This window comes from Panthera leo, chromosome D4 (assembly GCF_018350215.1).
Source record: "Panthera leo isolate Ple1 chromosome D4, P.leo_Ple1_pat1.1, whole genome shotgun sequence".
Classification (NCBI taxonomy): Eukaryota; Metazoa; Chordata; class Mammalia; order Carnivora; family Felidae; genus Panthera; species Panthera leo.
In genome coordinates this window covers 66,694,335-66,711,719 of record NC_056691.1, presented here as the reverse complement: position 1 = coordinate 66,711,719, position 17,385 = coordinate 66,694,335, and the positions used below count along the sequence as shown (strand labels likewise).

At 42.2% G+C, this 17,385-nt stretch overlaps 1 protein-coding gene across 8 annotated transcripts in view; it reads right to left on the bottom strand.

Moving 5' to 3' along the window:
• FSD1L (fibronectin type III and SPRY domain containing 1 like) overlaps positions 1-13,994 on the bottom strand; it is a 78,386-nt gene extending 64,392 nt beyond the window's left edge. For 7 of the 8 annotated variants that reach the window (XR_006195738.1, XM_042912282.1, XM_042912284.1 and 4 more), the window contains exon 1: positions 13,925-13,994. Coding sequence is in view for 7 of the 8 variants with exons in the window: in XM_042912282.1 (XP_042768216.1) it covers positions 13,925-13,978 (54 nt within the window). In the remaining variant the exon portion in view is untranslated. Of the gene's footprint in view, positions 1-9,114; positions 9,265-13,924 lie in introns of those variants that run through there. The other variant, XM_042912287.1, reaches the window with a different exon arrangement.
• Positions 13,995-17,385: the final 3,391 nt, after the last annotated feature.

Here is a 17,385-nt window from a genome sequence, read left to right as displayed (position 1 = left end):
GGAAACAGGCTCCAGGCTCCGAGCCATCAGCCCAGAGCCCGACGCGGGGCTCGAACTCACGGACCGCGAGATCGTGACCTGGCCGAAGTCGGACGCTCAACCGACTGCGCCACCCAGGCGCCCCAAAATCTTTTAATATGACCTATTAAGATGACCTTACATCATCTGTAAAACCCTGCACGATCTTCCCACTGCCTACCTCTCCTGCTTCAACTCACACCACACTTCCTCTTCCTTGCTATATACCAGCTGCGGTAGCCTGCTGTGAGTTTCTCTAACATGCCTTGTTTCCCACCTGGGAGCCCTCACACCTATCAGTCCCTCTGCCTATAAACACTGTTCTAAAACATATACGTGATCTCTATGTTAAAACAAGTTTCAAAAAGGTATAGAATGAGCTCATTGTGATATATATTGCCTCATTTCTTTTATTATCACACCCTGATGATGAAGGAGAGCAAAGACATCTTTCATCTGCTCTGTGGAACTCTATCAATCTGAAAGGATGCCTACAGGGGTCTCAGATTTTATCTCAGATCTTATCTAGTCTCTCATTACTTTCCAAAATAATTACATTTTGCAAGACTTCAGGTGGCCATGACTAAGAGTTCTAGGTGATATAGATCTGAAGATATCACAGTCATGAGATCAAGCCCCACATCGGGCTCTGTGCTGTCTCTCTCTCTCTCTCTCTCTCTCTCTCTTTCTCTCTCTCTGTCCTTCCCCATTCATGCTTTCTCTCTCTCAAAATACATAAATAAACCCAAAAAAAAAGAATGTTAAAAAAGTGTATATATATATATAGGAGGTATGTTTCCAAAGGAAGTATGCACAGGCAATCTTAACCATTATCCTTTGGTCAAGAACCACAATTACCAGATACCAAAACTACTGTATCAGGATTAAGCCTCTCAATTACTTGATTAGGGAAATAGACTAAGGTAAGTGCCATGTTAACAACAACAAAAAAGGGGGTTTTATACAACCCAGCCAAGCACAACTGCAATCATTTCCATGGAATGAATCAAAACTCTGGGATGTACAAGGCATGAGGTACCCTCTTCAAAGGAGCATAGCTTAAAGTTATGCTTATCATCACTATAAATCATGTGAAGCCTCTTATGTGGATCCTGAGAAACTTAACAGAAACCCATGGGGGAGGGGAAGGAAAAAAAAAAAAAAAGAGAGGTTAGAGTGAGAGAGAGCCAAAGCATAAGAGACTCTTAAAAACTGAGAACAAACTGAAGGTTGATGGGGGGTGGGAGGGAGGGGAGGGTGGGTGATGGGTATTGAGGAGGGCACCTTTTGGGATGAGCACTGGGTGTTGTATGGAAACCAATTTGACAATAAATTTCATATATTGAAAAAAAAAAGAAAACTGAAAAAAATAAAATAAATCTTCCAATGGAAAAAAAAAATATATATATATATATACATACGCACAATATATTTTAGTGAGAATAAAAAAAAATCATGTGAAGCAAAAGCACAATCAATAGTCTCTGAGCAAAATAATAAATAACACTTCTATACTCTTAAGTGCCTAGCACCATTTTAAGCTCTTTACATATATTAATTCATTTAATCCTCTCAAGAATCCTAAGAAGTAGGACACTATTACTATCACCATTTTCTAATTCAGAAGCTGAGGTATAGAGGTTAAGTAATAGCTTGCCCGGGATCTCAGAGCTAATATGTGGCAGAAACCAGGTTCAAATTAAGGCGGTCTCACTCTTGAGTCGGTACTCTTAATTATCACACTGTACTGCCTGAAAGTAAAGATCAGAGGGACATGAAAAGAATACCTAAGGGCACCAAACACACTACGATTTTACTTCAACACTGAAAAAAACTGAAGCTGATCAAAAGCTTGTAACATGTCCCACCCTGCCACATATAAGGACAACAAAAACAGCTATTCTTACACACAGACATATCATCTTGTAAGTCTGAGAACATGATGACTTTCAACATTTGAAGTGGCAAGGTTCCACTGGTTTTAGCTTAATATATGTGAAGATGACAAATTCAAATGTTGAATCTTAATTTTGCTGCATCCAAAAAAAAAAACTACCAACTTGGGCTACTTGCTTGGAAACTATTCAGTGTAACAAGCTCCTGAAATTATGATTCAGAAACTTCCTTTTCTTAGAACCAGTGGCAGAAAATCATTATACCCAGGTTTATATGCTAGTCTGAATCTGAGGACCTCAATAACGATGTAGTCATAAGAACAATTTGAGGGGCGCCTGGGTGGCTCAGTCGGTTAAGCGTCCGACTTCAGCTCAGGTCACGATCTCGCGGTCAGTGAGTTCGAGCCCCGCGTCGGGCTCTGGGCTGACGGCTCAGAGCCTGGAGCCTGTTTCCGGTTCTGTGTCTCCCTCTCTTTCTGCCCCTCCCCCGTTCATGCTCTGTCTCTCTCTGTCTCAAAAATAAATAAACATTAAAAAAAAAAAAAGAACAATTTGATGTAAGAGTTTTCTATCAGCATCTACTCACACCAAGAGAAGATTTCTGATTCAAATTCTACATTAGTTTTCTAGACCATTGAGATACACAAACCTAGAACCAGTGCAAATATCACTAGTCGATCTACAATTTAAGAGGGTCAAACTAGTATTATGGCCATTTCAGTAGTATTTACTAAGCACTTTCTATGTGCCAGGCCCTATGCTAAACTGTTACCATGGCACATCTTTCTAATCATCACAATAGATTTTTAAAAAGTATCAGTGTTTGCATTTTATAGTTGAAGAAAAGGAAGGTTAAAGGAGTTAAGAAATTTTCTTAGGTCACATAACTATCAAGTGGTAGTCACAATTCAAACCTAGAAGCTGCCTCCAGATCCTATACTTTTACACTACCCTAGGCTGCTTACACTGCCGGGGACGGTACAAAACAAGTATAGCATTCCTGCAATCAGAGAAAAGGGATCAATGAAGTCAGGATACAGCATTTCTGGAACATATCCTGATGCCACCAAGAATGATGGCACTTGCATCATGCCACACCATAGACTTCTCCTTTGAATTAGGTAATAAGAGTTGAAATCCAGAAAGTTCTATCCAGCTGGTAGCTAGACAATCAGAATCTTATCAGCTGACCATAGCTCTGCCAACACAAACAAGAGTATTGTGCTCAGAGGTGATGTGAAGAGGTGAAAAAGGAGATTATATATTGTTGAGAAATTCAGGAATCGATCATCACAAATAGCTAACTGATAGAAAGCCATGTCCTCTCTTAACAGCAAAACAGTTAGGAACACTGCCTGCTTACAGAGGCAACTGAGGTAATCCAAAGAGGAAAAAAAATCTAATAAAAGACCTGGTGGAGAATGCTGTCTTTCTGCCCTAAGCCCGACTAGGACAGAAGAGGTACGCCCCCTACAAAGGATTTGAAGAAATATAGTGGAGTCAGAAGCTAAAGAAGCCTTATCCATGTGCAGTGACCTCTGAATTGGCTGTTTCATTCAATGAAGTCTACAAAGCTCATATTCAGCCAAGGAAACCAGAGGTTCCATCACCTAACTGAGGGGAGGTGCAATGGGAATGAAGATAGGAGCACACCTGGGTACTGCTGGTAGTGGTATAAACTAACAACCCTTTTGAAAAAGAGCAACTTGGCAATACATATCAAAGATTTTTAAAAGTATACACACATTGACTCAATAATTCCATTTCTACAAATTTTTTTTTCCATTTCTAAAAAATTTATTCTAAATAAATAATTAAAGGTATAAGCAGAGACTTGGCTACAAGGATGTTCATTTCAGCATTACTTATAACACTAGAAGGTTGGGACTAACATAAATATACAACAAAGAGCACTGATTAAAAATCAAATAATACAGCCATACAAAAGAATTCTGAATTGTTAAGTGTTGTAGAATGATATTAACATGCTAAAAGATTCATAATATATTAAGTGAAAGGCAAACTACAAAGCAGTATTACCACATCATGATACGATAGTCTTTTTAAGGTTCTATATATGTTTAAAAAAAACTGGAACATAATACGTACAAATGTTAAAAGAGGTTATGTCTGGGTGGCAGGATTATGGGTGATTTTCATTTATCTATATTTCCTATTTTCCTACAATAAGCTTGTGTTACTTATATGTATAAAAGTGCACAGATTGGCTGTGCCAACACTTTATTATAAATTAGTACAAAATTAGCTACCAATCAACACATGTCAATAACTAAGACCAGACTCTGTTAGAACGTTGTGGCTGGGAAGAGTGCCAACTGAGGATATAATACATACAAGAAAGATGGAGACAAAATCTACCAACTTGAAAATGTTGCCCACCCTAGGTTGGAGTGGATTATCTATCACCATGGTAAACATTCAATATGTGCTTACTGCATGAATAATCCTGCTTACATTCAGCCAGGCATTGCAAAGAAACATTGTATGGAAATTTAAAAAAAAAAGAAAAAAGAAAAAATCTGCTTCACTATTGACCCTTGAACTGCCTGGGTTGGAATGCACAGGTCCACTTATAAACAGAGTTTTTACAGCTCAGTACTGTAAATATATTTTCCCTTTCTTACAATTTTCTTATCATTTTCTTTTCTCTAGCTTACTTTATTGTAAGAAGACAGTATATGATACATATACAAAATAGGTGCCAAACAACTGCTTATGCTATCCATAAGGCTTCCGGTTTACTATTTCTACCAACAGCAGGCTATTAGTAGTTATGTTTTGAGGGAATCAAAAGTTATATGCATATTTTCAACTGTTGTGGGGGCATGTTGGTACCCCTAACTCCTGTGTTATTCAAGGATCTACAGTATTTCCAATTTTTTAGAACTGTCAAGTTCAATAAAAAATGAATATATCTTAATTTTTTTTAATGTTTATTTTTTTTGAAAGAGACAGAGCATGAACCAGGGAGAGGCAGAGAGACAGAGAGAGAGACAGACAGACAGAATCCAAAGCAGGCTCTGAGCTGTCAGCACAGAGCCCCACGTGGGGCTCAAAACTCACAAGCTGTGAGACCATGACCTGAGTCAAAGTCGGATGCTCAACCAACTGAGCCACCAGGTGCCCCTGAATATATCTTTTTATATATAGTGATCATGAGTATGTCAATACGATCCTTTGAAGAGGGTACCTCATGCCTTATATATCCCAGATTACTTTGATCCATTCCATGGAAATGAATGAGATTGTGTTTGGCTAGGGTGTATAAAACTCCACTTATACTTTCCTGTTCACAGCTCTACTTTAGAAAGCTAAGACCCTCCATCAAAAAAGAAAAAGAACTGCAGAGAGGGGATTTTATACACATTCACACACACACTCTCTACAGAAAAATAATGATTTTATATGGGGCATTGAGCGAGACCAAGTTCCAGGTTTTTACATAAATTGTGTTCTATACTTTCTATCAACTGTTTTCACTAGATTTAATTAGCTTCTTTAAAAAAAAACTATAGGGATTCATTCCTAATAACATCTTGAATTTTAATTAATCATATCACTATTTAAAGGCAAAAAATTCAGGCAAGAAGGGTGGTAATGAACAAAGCTTGGGCTGTGAAGAAAGACCAAGTTTGAATCCAGACTATCACTTGCTAGCTGCGTGACTCTGAACAACTCATTTAGCCTCTGAGTTTGGTTTTCCATTATCTGCGCAACAGGAATAAGAGGTATTGAGAGAATTTAAAGCAATCTAACACAATACTGGATGCAGAACAATATTCAAATTTCATTTCTCTTTCCTTTCTTCAGGAAATATTATTTTTTGACCAATAAAAAGTAATTTTGGAACAGGAGATGGTTGGTTATCTGGATATGGTGGAGGTCTCTGAATCGCTAAGGTACAATATGAAGAAAAAGAATAGCAAATACCAGGGTAGAGGAGGAAACTGGGATAAGGAAGCACATATACAGACATACTACTTGCTACCAAATGTCATGCTTTAAAACTCCCCCTACTCAATCTCCCCAATCTAGGTTTGTCCAATCTTGCACACTCAACCCCTCACCTGTCACTACCACTTTCCAAGTGGAAAGTAAAGAATACGCAGGAAAAACTGGGGAAAACCAAACAATTTACAATGTATACTCTTGGCAACATCCTTCCTCTGGGATCCCCTTCCTCTCCACCTTTATTATTCCTACAGCATGTACCTTTCCTAGAAACAGCAATCCCTATGAATATAAACAGATCTCTTGTGCAAAAACTTAACTATCAAATTCTAAGCACCCAGATTCTAGAAAGGTGTAAATGTCTTTTTGTTTCAATGGTTTCTTTGAACATACACATTTAATCAAGTATAGAAACCTTTGGGATTTTATCTTAAAACCACTTAAGGACATAATCAAAAGGTTTGAGTATCAAACAAAGCCACCTATCCATAACACATCCTGTTCGCAAAAGTGTCCCAGAAACTCGATGTAAACAAAATCCTTCTGTTTATTTCTAGGAGATAATACTGTGGTTTTCTGTATCCAACAGTATGCCTTACATACCCAAGGCAATTATGTTTTCTTCCTCTACTCAAACAGAGCATCTGTTGCTAACACAACACTGAAGTCCAAGTTATTTTCACAGACAAAAAAGCAGCTGGTCAAGCTAATCCATCTGCTGACTAGCCACCATCAAGCTTCTGTAAGACTGTCCAGTTAACTTAACCTCTATTGTCAGACTGCATGAGTCAGAACTCCCAGTCCTCTTTCAATTAGGATTTAACAACTCTTCTTTGACACCACCATTTGAAATCACTTATTACAGACATAAAAACAGAAAACATATTTTAAAACTTAAGGACAAAGGTTAAAAATGGTAGATTGGATTAGAAAAAGTTGTACAAATTATCAACAAAAGAAGAAAGTTATTTCGAAGTTGGGATTATGAATTTCATAACAATAGCCAGCAGTACTTACATATACTAGGCACCAAGGATTTTTAAAAATTAACATGATCCTCACAATAACCCTTTGAGGTAAGTACAACTGTTATCTCTATTTTATAGAGGAGGAAATACAGACACACAGCAAATTTCCCAAGCTCATTCAGCTCAGAGATAGTAGTAGGACTGGAGACCTGGCTCCAAAGACATCCTCCAATAATTTGAAGCCCAAATCCCAATGCCTTACTAACAGGTATATATTCAAGACATCCTCACCATTTTCCTTACAATGACTGAAGTACCATCCCTGCTATTTTCATTGTAACATTTTATAATGGGGAAGAAAAATCATGCCAGGGGTGTACTACTTACTTAAAAAGAAATACACAGTTTAGTTCATTATTAGTTGAGGTATGTAAGTGATTCTGCAATAGTTCATGAGGGAAAAAAGCTCAAATTCATAGCACTAAAGTGGTTATAAGCATTAATACCAGATACTTGTTATAAGCTATAAAACAAAGAGTTTTATAAGAATATTATTTGATACCAATAAATGAAATGAAAATCAACACATTTTCTAAAATTAAGAAATTGATTTTCAAAGTTACCACAAGGAACACCTAATTCTCTGCCACCTCTGGGGAAAGTGCACATGGTACTCGTAGGTGCTCAAAAACACCATATGGAATGAGACCAAATAAGTTCAAATTTTAGCCTTCTAGCTAGTGGTATGACCTTGCAGAAGCCACAACTGCCAACTCCCGAGTCCTTGATCCATATTAAAATACTTTCTCAAATTCTCTTTTATAACACACAGAGTATCTTAGTACTTTGTAAACATTAAAACACTTTTAACACTTTTTCATAATGAATTACTTTATCTGATTTTTATATTGGCTCTATAAAATATTCTTACTTCCACTGCATAAATGAAGAACTAGATTAATCACAGTTAAGTAATTTGCTCCAGAGCACAGAGCTAGTAAATAGCAACATGGAACTCAAGGACTCTAAGTCTCTGCTCTTCCGTTTGCCCTGAACCAACATCCATTCAGCTATCATGTGACTTTTACCTAAAAAGTTAAATAAGGCGTGACATGTTTTACAAATTTAAGCAGAGATGTTTTAAACATACATATTCAAAACACACGAAATGTAATTTTTTACAGACGTCTTACTAATAGTCACGGAAATAAAATTGAGTTTACCCAACTGAGTTTCAAGATGCCTGCAATCAAATCGTGTGCACTTTAGTAAAATACTAGCATAGTCAATGCTTAACACATCCCTACACTATTCTCCCGTGTCCCCTGTGCTTCTTTCCCTTGAAAAGGTGAAATCCAGGCAAAATTAGAGAAACCATTGTTCTAATAAGTCTTTCCAGTGCTTTCTATCTAATAATAGAAAAGAATGGCCTCTTGGATATGCCCTTCTTTTTCCCTGCTACATTATTAATAACACTTGTGTTCCCTCCTCTACTGTACTATACTTCAATTACTATCATCTAACAAAGAGAACAGGGTGGTTACTAATCTATACAGGGATTATGACTGCATATTAATAACTCTAAATGTATTCAAAACATTGGCTATGTTCTCAAAACATTTTTTTTCTTAATTGCAATTACTAGCTCCTTAACTTGTGCGGAAAGTATATATACAACAGGCCACAACAGCCATAGATAACTGTGACGAGCAACAAACTGGTCGAAGAGGGTGGGACCGCTGCCAACTGTAAGTCTCTTCTCCCAGTTCAACTAATACTAAACACCAAGACCTGCTTCTGAACTGGTCACGAGGAAGAAGGGAGTGGAGGGCGCGGTACTAAGCAGATTTGGTTCCTGACCTAAAGCAGCGTGTACGGTCCCTGTCAGCAGGTAGACCCCGTGCACCTCGATTGGTGCTAAGGCGGGATAAACCCGCGCTCGCACGCGGGGAGGCTCCAGAATCAAAGGGGGCCTAGAGCGCTGCAGAAAATGATTGTGGAATGGGGACAGCTCCCTTCTTCCCCGCAGGAGCCAGGGCCCAGGGCCAAAGGCCAGCTCGGGTCACCGGGCGCGGTCCCCGCAGCCTGGCGGGCGCCGCTTTGCTCCCACCGGGGAACGACGGAGGGAGGGAGGGCAGCTGCCTAGCCCTCCGCGGCCGCAGCCCTGCCTGGCCCAGCGCGTCCACCGCCCACCCGGCCCCGGGCGCCCCGCCCACCCTCTCCCCAACCTCGGCCGCCCCGCGCCTCGTTCTCCCACTTACTTTCTGGGAGTCCATGGCCAGGGGCTATGTCTACTGGGCCCGAAACCGCGTCGAAGAACCTTGCGGCGAGGCGGAGGGAAGTCGGGCAAGCCAACACTGCTACCCGCGGCCGCCCCCTCTCCTCCGCCGCCGCCTCAGCCTCAGCCTCAGCCTCAGACAGAACCGACCCCGCCCGGTCCGCGCCCAGCCCGCGCGCGCGCCGTCGTCGCGCCGCGGTTGCCAGGGTGAAAGGGCGGCCCGCAGCAGGGAGGGAGGGAGAGAAACCGGAGCGCCCCGCGCATGCGCGCTGCCGCGGGACGGGATGGAGTGGAAGGTGTCGGATGCTGGGTGGGAGGGGCAAAAACTAGTGGTGCTGCGGGTCCAGTGACCAAGCCTTTCCTTCCTTACCGCATCCTTTTTCTTCCAGGGCTCCCGATCGCTGCAGGCCTTGGAATGGGCCACTGGGCATCCAGCAGCCGGGCCCGTGGGAAAGGCTGGGGAAGGAAAGCTCTGGTCCTTGAGATCAGCCCCCGCTCCATCCTGCACGCATTTAAGCACCCCTAACATTGACCGCCGCCAAGGAGCAGCCAGGCTAGACCAAATCACTGTCCAGTGAGAAGGAAAGGGCTGGGGTAAGGGATATCGTGGAAACATGGAGAAGGCCTGAAGGAACGTGGTAGAAACATACGGGTAGAGGGTGGGGCCTGGTAGACCTTTCCCAGAGAGCCCTCCTGGGCATCTTGCTGTGTTTTGAGCAAGTCACTCTCCCTGAGCCTATTTCATCTTCCATAAAATAAGAGCAATAATGCTGACTTTGTAGAGCATTGTGAGGATTAAGTAATGTATTTGAAGTGCCCAGGACATAGTTAATGGCCAGTAAATTATAGTTGTCCGTGGGGGGGCTAGAACCTGCTCAGTCTGGTCTGAAAAGGACCGTGCAGACTGTAGAAAGCTTGGGGAAGTAGGCCTGAAAATGTTCTTCTCCAAGCAGAAAGGCCTCAGCTTCCATTTTGATGACTCTGGAGAGGCTCAGAAAAGTTCCAACTAGGCAATCACTCATGAGGAATGAACAGAAGGGAAATACATGTTGAGTATCTATCGGGTACCATTTCTCTGAACTGAGAATTCAGCAGTGACAAGGCCCTGCTCTCACTTGCAGAGCTTACAATCTAGTATGGGAGGGAGGCCAAAAAAAAATTAATGTGTATATATAGTAAATAAATGTGTGTGTATATATATATATATATGTATATGTGTACATATATATACACACACAGTGTTTAGAAGCACTATTAATATATATGTTTATTAACATATATATGTAATTATATATGTTTATATGCACTCAGAATTATGAGGGCTCCATTTTCCATAAGAAGTTCAGGGAAGGCCTCTCTCAGAAGTGATTGTGTAAAGTGAGAGAATGAGTCATACAAAGGTCTGGGAAAAAGCATTATAGATAGAAGGAACAGCGAATACAAAGGCCCTGAGAGGGCATGAGCTCTATATAAGAAACAGTATTTATCCTACAAGGCGATAATTGCCTGTATACAATTATACTCTGTACTATGACTTCCATGAAGGTTGAAATTTCTTTTACTCATATCTGTATCCCCAGCGCAGGTCTTGCCATCTAGTATGCACTCAATAAATCCATTTTTTTTTTTAACTGGACAGACATGTATAAGAAATGGGATGAAGGGCCCAAAAGGGAAAACAGGGACTTGGCTCAAGCTAGGTGGGTAGTGCTTAAAGGCCAGGGTCCAGGGAGGGCCTGTGTGAACAATTTTGCTCCTGCAGCTAAAAGGACAAATGGTGTGCAAACTTGCAGAGAGATGCTCCCTCTCTCTCTTTTTTTTTTTAATGTTTATTTATTTTTGACAGAGAGAGAGAGAGAGAGAGAGAGAGAGACGGAGCATGAGCAGGGGCAGGGGCAGAGAGAGAGGGAGACAGAATTCAAAGCAGGCTCCAGGCTCTGAGCTGTCAGCACAGAGCCCGACGCGGGGCTCGAACTCACAGACCGTGAGATCATGACCTGAGCCGGAGTCGGACACTCAACCGACTGAGCGACCCAGGCGCCCCGAGATGCTCCCTCTCTTGGTATCAAGGGAAAGATGCCTCCTATCCAAGTTGCCCCAATTCCATGAGGAGCAGTGAGAGCAGCCAAGCACCCAGTGTCTAGTGCATGAAGGCTATTCTCCGCACTGCAGACTCAGTGTAGTGAGTCAGTTTCCCATGAGGGAGAAATGCAGCCTAGGGATCGGACAACATTAGAGGTCAAACTGCCCCACTGTGAGCTCCCTAGCCGTGACCCTGCCTTCTACTGTGGGATGCATCATTAAGGGGGGGAAAAAAACCACACCATTTAGCGCTGTCCCCAGTTCTCTTGCTGCAAGGACTTAACTTCAGAGAGCAACTCCTGGGCACTTTATGACTGATGGGTATAACCACAGAAGGAGACAGAAAGAGGCTTTGGAGACAGCAAGTCACAGCTGAAATGTGATCACCAGAATTCTGTCACAGGTCATATCCCAGGAGCTCACTCCTGGCTCCTTGCCTCCTCAGTCCCCGAGTTCTTTCCCTGCAGCCCAGCGAGGAGCCTGCAGCTTTTGTCAAGAGTTCTGCCCCATTTGACTCCTGCCCCTGCCAGATCTCGTTTCCTTTAGGCAGTCTGGCTTCCCTGCCCAGCTCACCCGGGCCTTCTGCCTGCCCTTGTTCCTGTCCCTTCTGGCTGTGACTTCTATCTTCCCCAATCTATGCAGGCTCTCTGGCAGCAGTACTCACCTGGCGGGGCACTAAGTCTGCACCCCCACTGCTTCTGGCCTATGGGCAAGTCCTCTGCCTTTTCTGAACTTACCTTTTCACAGCCAAGTCAGCTGGGAAATTTTCAAAAGTAGCTTTACTAATAAAGTAAAGCTGCTGTTCTCAAGTGTAATCCCCAGACCAGCTGTATCAGCACCACCTGGTAGCTTGTCAGAAGGGCAAATTCTCAGCCTTCATCCCCAGACTAACTTAATCAGAAACTCTGGCATGAGGGTCCAGAAATCTGTGTTTTAACAAGTCCTCCAGGTGATTGATGCATACTAAAGCTTGAGAACCATTGAACTAAGAGAAAGCAAATTGTTAAAAAAAAAAAAAAAAAAAAAAGGAAAAACTACAGAGGGATAAAACAGATGACGTTTTTTAACCCTTATGTTTCAATTCTGAGATAGCATATCTAGTTGTAGGTATTTACTGAGGTCCCTGGGCCTCCAGGAATGCCTTTCTGAGGAAACATCGAATTAGAATAACCTCAGGACTGGCCCTACTGATGTGAAGTGTCTGGCAAAATTGTCTCTTCCGGAACAGGTTCTCTACCCCCTCTTGCCAGGCGTTACCCCTGTAGCCCTGAGTACCCTCATGAGTTCTGGGATGCCCCCATCTCTTGGGAGAGAAAGCTACTTCCCTTAAGGGGTGCCAACAGTGTTCCCCTTTGGGAGTCACTATAGGGCCCGGCCTGGACTCAGCAAATCTGAATTTAAATCCTGACACTGCCGTCTACCAGCTGTGTAGCCTTCAGTGAGTCTTTTAAACCAGGATAAGCCTCAATTTCCTCATCTGTAACATCATGATCGTAATAGTAGTAATTCCCAGTTACGGTTGTTGTGGGGAATCAAAGGAGATTACATATGCAAAGTGCCTGGTTTAGTCTACATTTAACAAATGTGTGGCTGTTACTATTATTACTCCCTTGTACATCATATCCTTCTGTGCCACCCTTGGATGGCTTTTTCCCCCTCGGTCTTTGGGGCCTTAGAAGCCCTATTTTCACCCCTAACTCTCATTTTCATTGTTATCCTAGCTTCTCTGAAGCATAATCACAGTCCACATGCTGCTCTTTGTTGAAGCACCAAATCTCTAACCATCTCTCTCTCCCTGTTCATATCTGGCCTACGTCTTAGCATATACCACCAAACCCAGGAAAACCCTGAGTTTGCTCTAAGCCTCAGTTTCTTCAATTATGAAAGAGGAATCATAACAGTACCACCTACAAGGGTTTTTGAGTTGATTCAATGAGATAATTCGTGTTCAATGTTTAGCGGCATCTGTCATGTAGTAAGTATTCAAAAAATATTAGCTATCATCTCTCCCCAATCATAGAAACCTAATTCTTTTTTCCTCTGCCTCCTTCTGACTAAAAACAAACTCAACCCAAAGTCCTGGACCCCCTTGAACTCAGAGTGCAAATTTCTGATCCTAGGAACTCACTATAGACATTTACGTTCTCATAGGAGCGAAAGGATGATTCCGTTTTGTTGTGAGCTGGCACTGTATGAAGTGGTCTAGCTCCATATTTGGAGAGCTCTAAGCAAAGTGGGAAGCAATCAGTATACACAAACATGTGAAAGGGCCTGGAAACCACGTGAGAAGGGACACAATCGAGGATTTCGTCTGGAAAGGAAAATTTCTCATGTCAGAGGGGACATGATTTTTTACCTTAAAACTCTCCAGAGCTGTTGTGTGGAAGAGGGAGCTGACTTATTCTCTAGCATCCCACAGACAGAATTAGACCCAGTTAGTGTAAGCTACAGGAAGATAGATTTCCAATCAACAAAAAGTCCAACTTTCTAACAGCCTTACAGAGCTGGAATCGACTTTGGTGGTGAGGTCCCCATCAGTGGAAGTATCCAAGCAGGGGCTAGGCATTTGCCTAGGGGGATCAGGCAGTGAAAGGGTAGATGGCAGAGATAACTTTTAACATCTTTCTGAACCCTGAGGCTATGTCATTCTGCAAACTAGAGGCCAATAACTATTCATTCCCTCTCTGACTCAGCTTTGCAATTGTACTCACCTCTGGAATGCGCTCTGAATCTCTTCTCCCCACCCCCACTGTCATAAGCTCCATTGCAAGAGGCCCCTCTCCTTCCTGGGATAGGGCATGCCAGGAGCAGTTGACTAAACTGTAGCCATTATGATGTTTCTATGTCACAATACCTTCTCTATGCATGATGGCTTGCTTTATACTAGGCACTGGAGACACTGAAATGAGTGAGGACTGGAAGACACTGGTGTTTCCATCACTTCCTGCCTTAGCTCTCAAAATGCCTCTGGACTCACCTAGTTCAGAGAATGACCAAGGACAAAGCAAATTTATCTGTCTGTTGATCTCTTCATTGTAAAAGGATGCTGCCCACCCCATCCCCCACCCCCAGGTCTCTCCAACACAGAGTAACGGGCTCCCTGTTCCTAGTGAGAACATTACTCAGCAGCCCTTCTTCCTCTGCATATACTCTGAGAATGATGTGGGGCAGTTTGAGACTGAGTGAATGAGACTAGGGAGATAAAGGGCCCACAGTGAATTGACCACACTTCTGTTTCATCGACCAAGCACCCAGATGCTGATACCAGACTGTCTGAATTCAAAGGCCAAGTCTACCACTTACCAGTTGTGTTGCCTTGGGTGATTTGGTAACCTCCCTCTACCTCAACGTTCTTATTTGTAAAATGGGAGTATTAACAATACCCACTTGAAAGTGTTGTCATGAAGATAAACGACAATGTGTGTAAAGTGCTTACTTAGAATAATGCCTAATTACTGGGAAGTACAAAATATATGGTAGTTATCAATTTATTATTTTCCAAAATAAACCATCCTCCTGGCCACAGCACCGGGAAATAATGGTGTCTGTGAGTCCTTTGATACTGTGGTGCTGTTGTTGTCCAGATCAGATGGTACTACATCAGCACTTCCTAGGAAATAAGTCTTTTGAATCCATCTCTCATTCTTTTTTTTTAAATTTTTTTTTACATTTATTTATTTTTGAGACACAGAGACAGACAGAGCACAAGTGGGCGAGGGGCAGAGAGAGAGGGAGACACTGAATCCGAAGCAGGCTCCAGGCTCAGAGCCATCAGCACAGAGCCTGATGCGGGGCTCGAACTCACGAACTGTGAGATCATGACCTGAGCTGAAGTCAGACGCTCAACCAACTGAGCCACCCAGGCGACCCAATCCATCTCTCGTTCTGAAGGGCAATCTGAACTTTTCCCTAGCAATCAGAGTTTGAAAAGGGAAGGAGACACAACTGAAGCTGGAATGAGGAACTTAAGACAAGTCATGAAAGGAAGATAGGACCCTTTCCAAGCCAAGGAAACAGCCTAAGCGAAGGTGGGAAATGAAGAGAACAACCCCAGGAGATAAGATATGAAATGAATGGAAATAGGAACCCCCAATGCCTTAATACCAGCCAAGTATTAGGAAAACATTGGAGCATATGAGAGATGGAATATTCCACTTGGGGCGCCTAGGTGGCTCAGTCAATTAAGGGTCCAAATTTGGCTCAGGTCATGATCTCACAGTTCGTGAGTTCAAGCCCCATGTCGGGCTCTGTGCTGACAGCTCACAGCCTGGAGCCTGCTTCAGATTCTGTGTCTCCTTCTCTCTCTGCCCCTCCCCTGCTTGCACTCTGTTTCTCTCTGTCTCTCAAAAATAAATACACATTTAAAAAATTTATTTATTTATTTATTTTAATTTTTTTAACGTTTATTTATTTTTGAGACAGAGAGACACAGACCATGAACGGGGAGGGTCAGAGAGAGAGGGAGACACAGAATCTGAAACAAGCTCCAGGCTCTGAGCTGTCAGCACAGAGCCCGACGCGGGGCTTGAACTCACAGACTGTGAGATCATGACCCGAGCTGAAGTCGGACGCTCAACCGACTGAGCCACCCAGGCGCCCCTAAAAAAATTTTTTTAAAGACACGGAATATTCTGCAGCATGAAAAATTATCTTTATGAAAAATACACACCAATATGGGAGAAAGCTTTTTTTATTTTTAAGGCTTGTTTATCTATTTTTGATGGGGGAAGGGTCAGAGAGAGAGGATCCCAGGCAGGCCCCACACTGGCAGTGTGGAGTAGGACATCAGACTTGAACTCACAAACCATGAGATCATGACCTGAGCCGAAATCAAGAGTCGGACACCCAACTGATGGAGCCACCCAGGCACTCCTGGGGAAAAGCTTATATTACAACTTGAAAACAAAACAGAAGTTTTAGCTAGAGTATTTTTTCAAAATATAAATGCGTAATGTCTACTGTTAGAAAGTAGACACCTTTACAAATTTTCCTTTTGTTTATAAGTTTTAGCTTAGGTGCAGTGCCATCATATAGGAAAGCTCAGCCTGGTTTCCTGTTATCAAATACTTTCACATGTTTACTTCTCTGCTTACATAAAAGTACATTAAAGGGTGGGGGATGGGTGAAATAGGTGATGGGGATTAAAGAGTACACTTATCATGATGAGCACTGAATGATGTATAGAATTGTTGAAACACTATATTTTATACCTAAAACTAATATAACACTGTATGTTAATTATACTGGAATTAACATTAAAAACTAAAAAAAGGTGAATCAAAGGCAAATAAATTGGCTTTGAAATATAAACTCACATTTGGCATGACTTCCTCATGATTAAAAAAAAAACAAAAGAGGAGGGTGGAAAGAGAGATTAGTAGGGGTCAGATTGTTATGGTCTCTAAATTCCAGGCTGGGGTGTTGGGATTTGAGCATGTTGCAAGTGGGAAGCCACTTACAAGTTTATGAGCAAAGGGTTATTTTAGGAAACTTGATTTGGCAGGAGGAATAGGAAGGACATGAGTGGGATGTGTCTGGGGTGAGGAGTTGACTGGGAACCCGCAGGCCAGACCTCTGCCTTCTACTCCCTGCCCCTTAACCTTCCCAGGTTAGATTCCCCCAAACCCCCACCCCCACCCCTGCTCCCATCCCCCACTCTGCCATCGCCACCACCACCACCACCACCACCATTAGAATATAATGATTATCTCAGCATTACAAACCTTTAAGTAGTTTTTCAGTCCAATGGGAAAAATAATAAATTGGCCTTAATGAAAACTGTTGGCTTTCTTCCTAAATCACCTAAAACAGGGATCAATATTTTAGGCTTTTCAGGCCATACGATCTCTGCCACAACTATGCAACTATGCCATTGTAGAGAGAGCAGTCATAGACAATACATACAGGATTGGAGATGGCTGTGTTCCCATAAAACTTTATTTACAAAAATAGGCTGGGAGCTGGATCTGACACACAGGCCACAGTTTATCAACCTTTAATCTAAAAGAACATAGTGTTCTTTTAGTGTCTCTAAAGCCTCCCTGGCCCTCCCTCTCAGACACTTCCTATACACACACGCTACCATCCTCACGTCTGTTTTTTTTTAATTTTATTTATTTATTTTTAGAAAGAGAGAGAGAGAGAGAGAAAGCAGTGTAGGGGCAGAGAGAGA